The sequence below is a fragment of the Hordeum vulgare genome, chromosome 5H (assembly GCF_904849725.1).
Source record: "Hordeum vulgare subsp. vulgare chromosome 5H, MorexV3_pseudomolecules_assembly, whole genome shotgun sequence".
NCBI classification, from domain to species: domain Eukaryota; kingdom Viridiplantae; phylum Streptophyta; class Magnoliopsida; order Poales; family Poaceae; genus Hordeum; species Hordeum vulgare.
Window position 1 is genome coordinate 359,769,896 of NC_058522.1, and position 8,020 is coordinate 359,777,915.

At 51.2% G+C, this 8,020-nt stretch overlaps 1 protein-coding gene across 3 annotated transcripts; it reads left to right on the plus strand.

Annotated features, from left to right (window-relative positions):
- The first annotated feature begins 650 nt into the window (after positions 1–650).
- LOC123397574 (actinidain-like) lies at positions 651–6,362 on the plus strand. Of its 3 annotated transcripts, none has more exons than XM_045092109.1 (4): positions 651–882; positions 988–1,031; positions 5,684–5,787; positions 5,879–6,362. In XM_045092109.1, the coding sequence occupies exons 1-4, from the start codon at positions 781–783 to the stop codon at positions 6,190–6,192; spliced, it is 564 nt and encodes a 187-aa protein (XP_044948044.1). In that variant the 5' UTR covers positions 651–780; the 3' UTR covers positions 6,193–6,362. The 3 variants fall into 3 exon arrangements, with proteins under 3 accessions (XP_044948044.1, XP_044948045.1, XP_044948046.1); XM_045092111.1 differs by having other exon boundaries at positions 654–878; XM_045092110.1 differs by lacking the exon at positions 988–1,031 and having other exon boundaries at positions 652–878.
- The last annotated feature ends 1,658 nt before the right edge of the window (positions 6,363–8,020 follow it).

Here is an 8,020-nt window from a genome sequence, read left to right on the forward strand (position 1 = left end):
CCGGACTCCCTCGGGAGGGTCGGTTGCAATCGAGTAAAGAGGTGCATAGGAGCGGTCACAACCCGAGCCGGAGAGAGCGGCGGCGACGACACGGGAGAGGTGCAAGGAAAAGAGAGAAGTGAGAGAGGGAGGGGCCGAAACCTAGCGGCTCATCCTATTGGGGACTCAACAACAAATTGAGGCAGTCCACGTGGCGTCGGTCCGTCCGGAATGACGATAATGCCCTCGTGAGAGGCCAAAATTACAAGCGATGGCACAAATTTTCTACCGTGTAAGAAGTTCTTTGAACATCCTTCTCACCACAGTCGCTAACAAACGAGGCCCATAAGTGATTGGACACGAATGATGAAACACGACAAATATCCGGAAGTGAGAAAAATATCTACCAACACAAAGAAATAGAACATGTGTAAATAGACGGTTAGACGAGGACACATCAGCTAAGGCAAAATGGATCGAATTGCCAAATTGCAAGCGATCTAGCAGGCCTCCTATTCCGACATGTATCAAGAATTTTTCAGCCTCCGCTGGCATTTTTCGGAAGTTTTTTTTTTTTTTTTTTTGAAATAGGCATTTCTCGGATGCTAGTCGGCTGTGTGACGATTTTCTTTTTTGAGGGTTACTCTATGTGACGATTAAAGCGTGGGATAGGGAGAGCGGACAGTCACCCCGAGGCGCCGAAACCCGACCGAACAAGGAAGAAGGGAATCCCGTCGGTGAAAGTCCGAAGAGGTAAGGAAATCCTAGAACAGCAGGTCGGGGAGATCGAGAGAGACCACCATGTCGCCGCTTCGATTCTTCGGCTCTCTCATCGCAGCGAGGCTCTCCTCATGCCGCGTCGGCTGTCAGGCCTTGGGATCCGCGAGGCTCCTGCACAAGTCTGTCCGTCGCAAACCGCGCTCTCTCTCTCTCTCTCTCTCTCTCTCTTTCTCTCTCTCTCTCTCTCTCTCTCTCTCTCTCTCTAATCTCTCCTCTCCGGTGGTGCAGAGGAACCTTGCTGACGGTGTGGGTGGATCTGACTTCCCTGGCAGGTAATTTACCTATTTGATTTTGGTGCTCGATCGATCTATCCCCATCTCCTATGGTGCATAGGTTCTCTGTCAAGGAAAACATTTTCGTCCAGCACTCCAACCGGAATTTCATCCTTGCACTGCTGCTGCTAATAAAATTCGATCGGAATATACGTGTCTTTTCTAATGTTAATCGACGCATGTCGTGTATGCCGTACCGTCCAGAACGCGGAAGGTGAATTCCTCTTAGGAATGGATATTTAGCAATCAAATAATTGTAATGCCTCATCTGGAAAAATCGAGTTCCTTTAGTGATCTAAACACTCTTATACCGAGTATTAGTTTACACAGGGAGTAGAACCCTCTTTTCTTCACAAGCATCAAAGAGTTTCTAGATCTTTGCTGAAACTACTAAGCACGGAGTAATTAGGAACCAAACGGGTTCTTACATGAATGAATTTTTAAGACACAAACCGAAATAAAACAAATGCCAATGTTAGTAGAAGCATAACTGGAATCCAGCTGGGTACTCCTGCTCTCCTACAAAGGTTTATTGAAGCCTGAGCTTGTATTCGGTGCCACTGCTCCTAAAGGTTTATTTGGACTTGCAAATCCTCTTTTAGTTCTAAAGATATTCGTTATGGCACGATGCGAAACCATGCATGAAACCCAGATGTAGCTGCAACAGGCATCACAACTGTAGAGAAAAAGGCAGCATCATAATTAAGCACGAGTAAGGGGAGCCTTGGCATAGTGGTAAAGCTGCTGCCGTGTGACCATGAGGCCACGGGTTCAACTCCTGGAAACAGCCTCTTACAGAAATGTAGTGAAAGGCTATGTACAATAGACCCAAAGTGGTCGGACCCTTCCCCGGACCCTGCGGCGCAAACGGGAGCTACATGCACCGGGCTGCCCTTAAGAAGCGGTGCTTCGTAAGTTGTGGCAGTCATGCTATTAACTGTGGGTTGTTTACTGTTTTGTGCTTGCCTGCTAACTGCATATGGTCTGTTTAGAGCAAGTACAATAGAGCTGAGTCAGTTGGCTATAAGAAATAAAGTAGTATATTTTTGCTTAGTTGCAGGAAAGAGAAGAGGGGAGAGAAGGTAAACGGCCTCTTGGTTAAGAGCCGGCTCTAGCACGTGCTCCTAGGCACTTTGTGAGATTGAAAGTTGGACCATATAACAAAAAAGTAGTACTCTTCTAGGCAAGTATTATACATGTTAGCTATAAGATGGGCTATAGATGACATGGCAATGCCTTATAGCCAGCAGCTGGCTATACTATTAACCATGCTCTTAGTATTTTCTCAAAAAACAAGGTTGGGTGTGTGAACGCTCACAAGATTGGTGTGATTGGTATCCGTGAAATAACAGGCACACTTGTTTTCGGGAATGGAGGGGCTAAGTTGACTGCTGGGTCATGAAAAACTCGTTAATCTAGCTGTTGTCTACTACTCCCTCGGTTCCTTTTTTTTTGGAAAAGGAGGATATACCCCCGGCCTCTACATCAATACATCAATAAGTCTGAAGCCACCATCTTGGCAACACTTTGTCGCTACTCCTATCCCCTTGATGAAGGGGTGCCGAATGTTCGAGCCTAATACCAAACATACATCGCGCCAAAGCCTAACATCTAAAGCCGGATGCCCTAGCCCAGCCTCAGTACCGGGACTAGGTCACACCGGTTTGGCGCACTCTCAGAGGCCGCCGCCACCGTCTTCCACCGATCCATCCCTAGAGCAGGTACAGACGCACCGACCTAGCTAGGCCTGCCGTTGACGCCACCATGGCGCCAGACAACTCCACCATCCTGCATGTATCCATCCACACGCGCCCGTTGCTGAAACTCTGCAACGCCATGTCGTCGGGATCCATCGTCGGCCTTGCGGTAGATGTAACACCGTGTCGGAATCGGGGCTCCGCAGACCCAGAAAGGTTTGAATACTGGGGTGCGCTCGCTCTCCTACCTGTTCTGACTCTCAACCTCACAACGACTCTCCGGTGGCTCGAGCTAAGGAAGATGAACAAGAACACACACACGGTTTAGCCAGGTTGGGGCCACCTTGCTAAACCTTGCTGACGGTGTGGGTGGATCTGACTTCCCTGGCAGGTAATTTACCTATTTGATTTTGGTGCTCGATCGATCTATCCCCATCTCCTATGGTGCATAGGTTCCCTGTCAACGAAAACATTTTCGTCCAGCACTCCAACCTGAATTTCATCCTTGCACTGCTGCTGCTAATAAAATTCGATCGGAATATACGTGTCTTTTCTAATGTTAATCGACGCATGTCGTGTATGGAGGGGGTAAGTTGACTGCCGGGTCATGAAAAACTCGTTAATCTAGCTGTTGTCTACTACCCCCTCGGTTCCTTTTTTTTGGTAAAGGAGGATATACCCCCGGCCTCTGCATCAATACATCAATAAGTCTGAAGCCATCTTGGCAACACTTTGTCGCTACTCCTATCCCCTTGATGAAGGGGTGTCGAATGTTCGAGCCTAATACCAAATATACATCGCGCCAAAGCTTAACATCTGAAGCCGGATGCCCTAGCCCAGCCTCAATACCGGGACTGGGTCACACCGGTTTGGCGCACTCTCAGAGGCCGCCACCGCTGTCTTCCACCTATCCATCCCTAGAGCAAGTACTGACGCACTGACCTTGCCAGGCCTGCCGTTGATGCCAGACAACTCCACCATCCTGCATGTATCCATCCACACGCGCCCGTTGCTGAAACTTTGCAACGCCATGTTGTCGGGATCCATCGCCTGCCTTGCGGTAGATGTAACACCGTGTCGGAATCGGGGCTCCGCAGACCCAGAAAGGTTTGAACTTTGGGTGCGCTCGCTCTCCTACCCTGTTCTGATTCTCAACATCACAACGACTCTCCGGTGGCTCGAGCTAAGGAAGATGAACAAGAACACACACACGGTTTACCCAGGTTCGGGCCACCTTGCGGTGTAAATCCCTACTCCTGCTTGTCTGGATTGCTTGTGAGAGAGACGGTGAGTACAAGGCGGGTTCTTGCCCTAGTGGAGTTGGCCGCCCTGACAAAGGTGGTCTTCGCCTGCTAAAGCTCTTCAACATGACGCGTTGGTGGGCTCGGGGCTGACCTCCGGCCTTTGTCCTCTTGCACCAAGTAGGAAACCTTTCGGGTTGCTTTGGGAACCTGCGGGCTGGCTTCGTTCCTTTAGCACCAAAGGGGAAAGCCTCTCTGTCCGTGCTCGCTGGCATCGGTCCTGCGCTGCCTGCACAACCTGCGTCACCCATGTGAAGATGCGGGGTCGCGCGACCCTGCCTCGTCCTTGCGAGGGTCTTGCTTACTAGGCCCGCCGCCGGGCCGAATCAGGCTTGCATAGCGCGTTGCGCCTGGGGCCGCAGGCCGACGGGCCTGGGTACCCCCAATTTCAGGGGCCCGACACACCATTCCTCCTCTTGTCCCCTCCAGCCAGCTCCTGCTCCAAAACGATGCCCCTAGAAGGGAGAACGACACCGAAGGCGCCGTCATCGTCCGATCCGGCAGACCCAGATTTGCGGTTTCCCTCGGAACAACTCGATCATGTTGACGCAACTTGCAACGACGATGCCTCAACAGGGGAATGACGTCGGAGATGCCTTCATCATTTGCTTACACTGAAGTCGGCACGATTTTCACCGGAAGTAGCGCCACCACGATCTCACTGTTGACTGGATCCGAGCTCACCCTCGCCATGTAGATGTACGGTGTCGTTGGAAAGCCGGTTGAGGACCTCCGGCCGCCCCACCCCGGCCCTATCACGCGTCGTCGGCCGGCAAAAGCCGAACCATGATGGATCCTACCAGGACGCTAGATCCGCGGCCACCGCCATCGTCCATCGCATTGCGGGGGATCCTACCGGAGCGCCTTGCCAGCCATGAGTTTGCTGGTTGCCGTCGCATAGCCAGGACGCCGTCGCGGCTGCCGCGCGAGGATCCCGCACGAGGCGCCCCGGCCGCCTCATGGGAGATCCGGTGCAACCCTCCCGCCCAAGCCCTTCTGGCGTCGGGCGCCGCCACCACCGCGGCCGGTGCCGGCGGCAGGGGTCTGCCTCGCGGGAGGACCGGCGGCGTGGAGGAGTTGGTCCCCCTTGCGTCGCACTGGGTGGCGGCGCGAGGGTTGGGGAGGGAGGGAGGGAGCGTCGTCTTTTTCTAAATGTTGAAATATCTAAAAAGGCTTATATTTAAAAACGGAGGGAGTATTATATAAATTTTAATGTTGCTTCCATAACTACCGTCTGGTAACAGGACTGGGATTCTGGCACAGTATGGTTGTATTCGATTTTGAAGTTTGATTGGATTGTTCTAAGTAGCATTAGTGTAACATTATTGGATTTGACAGATAGGATCATTGAATAATACTACATTTGTACCTTAATATCAGACGTTTTTGCAGTTTAAATTGAACTGCAAAAACGTCTCATATTATGGTACAGAGGTAGTATGATATAGGACACAAGCAGTTTGTTCCAATCAATCTCATTTAATTCTTGCCACGAATAAGTTGTTCTATTATTCAACTTTAGAGGCCTGGAAGAGACTAAGGGTTTGTGTTTTGCACTTTTTTATAACTGCCAGTCAATGTGACAATTCATTAAGAGCTGTAGTATTTCTTGTGATGTTGTTTTCCAGTTTGAGTCCTGAGCCTTAATATGCAGGTTACCCATCGGTGAATCGCATGGTAGTGCTGTGACAGTGGGTGCCTTATCTGTCTTGATGGGAGGAATGTGGTATTTCAAAGAGGATGCAGAGAAGCCAGCAGGTAGATATGAAATGAGTGTACCGTAATATGGATATGTCCTGCCTTGCTACTTATGACCCGACCATGAAACTTGTCTCGCTCGTAATTGCAGCCCTCAAGCAGATTCATCATGAGGAGGCTCTGGAAGAGGAAACCATTGAGGAGAAAGCGATGAAGAAGAGGTTTGAGGACTGGATGATCAAGTACGGTTGCATGTACCAGGACAAGGAAGAGAAGGCGATGCGGTACGAGCTATTCAAGCTCACTGCCAAGCATGTGGACGAGAATAACGCAATGCCCGGCACTTTATGCACTCTGGGAACAAATCAGTTCGCCGACAGAACTGAGGAGGAGTTCAGTTGGAGTTGTGGAGGTCCTCGTTCTACTGTATCCGGCAAAGAGATCATGCGACGCGGCTACCTGTAACTAACTAGATGGTGGTGGTATCCATCATCTTGATTAATGCCCGTAGTGTGCTATGCTATAGTTGTATGTCAGGAATTAACTGATGGATCTATTTTGAGCAGCTTACTGTAATTCTGAATCTATTTTTGGTAGTGATCTTCAGTCCAAGAAGTTCAAAAGTACTTATGATAGCAGTGTATCTCTTTTTGCTAAATTATACTCCCTCCGTCCATAAAGCAGAGTACTTAGGGGCTGTTCGGAGGGAGCCACAGCACAATTCTAGGGAGTTGCTCAAACCGAGCTTCGTGCGCACCGAGCTTCGTGCGCGGAGCGGAGCTCTCAACCTAGAGAGGTTCTGAACAGTCCCTTAAGCGTGATGACTAGCTATGAAAAATGGTTATCTCTGAAGTGTGAACCTGAGCTTTGCCTTTTCTATGAAAAATGGTTATCTCTTGAAGTTTGATGGTTAGTTAGCTCCTCCTGCAATGCCATGTGGGAGGCAGTACAGCTTCTTGTCGGAAGCCATGGCGTTGTGCTGTGGCGCCCTCATCGTCCCAAGTGGCTTGTTCTGTGACGGCGGCGAGGTGAATCTGCTGTGGAGGGGCGAGGTGAATCTGCTGTGGAGGTGGTAGACCCGCATTTTCCATTCTTGCAAAAGTCCACGGACTTGTTTGTATCTCTCACGGGATATGGCCCTCGGGTATATCAAAGCGGAGGGAATCCCTCTTCAAGACATTCGGTTAGTCGGGCGCATAGCGGGCCGACTGGCGACAGCCGGCGGGTCATCGCCTGTCTCATCCGACCGTACTGATGTACGACGACCAGACCATAGGCCTGACGAGGCTATAGGTGTCATGATGTAGGGTTTGACGTGGCTACAACGTCACTGGTCACGCCCGAGGCTGACCAGGCTAGGCGACCCTGTAGCTGGGGCCTACCCCTACCAACTCCTTAGCGGCCGGCGCGTTATCTGCTGCGGCACATGTTCGGCGAGCCCCACGCAAGACAAGACCCGGCAACCGGCGGGCCCCGCGGCCAGCCAGAGGGGCTGGCGGCCGGGCCCCGCACCCTTTTCTGCCCATTATTGTATACCGTTGGCTGTACTATAAAGCCCAATTCCAACCCCTTGAGAGAGGGGGCATGCAACTAGCGAACTCCACACACACACACACCACCGAGGAAGCGAGAGCTTCGTCTCCCACCTCACGAACAGCTCGAGGAGCATCATTGTACTGTGATTCCATATAGAAACACGAGCATGACTAGGGGTTTTACCTCACCGAAGGGCCCTGAACCTGGATAGATCGGCGTCATGTGTCTCGCGCCATCACCCGTTCCCAGACGTCGTCGGCGCTCATCGGCCCCAAACAACGAACTAAGCCACCCTGGCATTTGCCGCCGAAATACCACGACAATCTCTTAATTTCTTTGAGGTTTTGTATAGTTTGTGTTGTAATGTTGCTTAATGAATAAATGTTCGGGGTGCTGTTCAAATTTTCTTTTGCTAGTAAAAGAAACTTCAACAACCACACTATCTTAGCGGCGCGCTGAAAAAATGCGCGCGCGGACCCGAGTCCGACGCTCTAGCACACGCACTAAAATCGCTCGTGTTGTAATGTTGGTTGCATGCGCGGAGCAAAACAACATCTCGCGTTGGTTATTCCGAGGGCCCGCTCCCATCTAGTGAACAGCAACCAATCGCGCGCGAGACCTACTACATCTCCGTCCGCCCCGCATGGGACATGCCTCGTGCCGCCGCCAGCAAAATCAACCGATGGAACGCGCCGAGGAGATCTCCCCAACCCCTCCCTACACCCGCAACTCCTCCGTCGTTGTCGCGTCGTCGGCG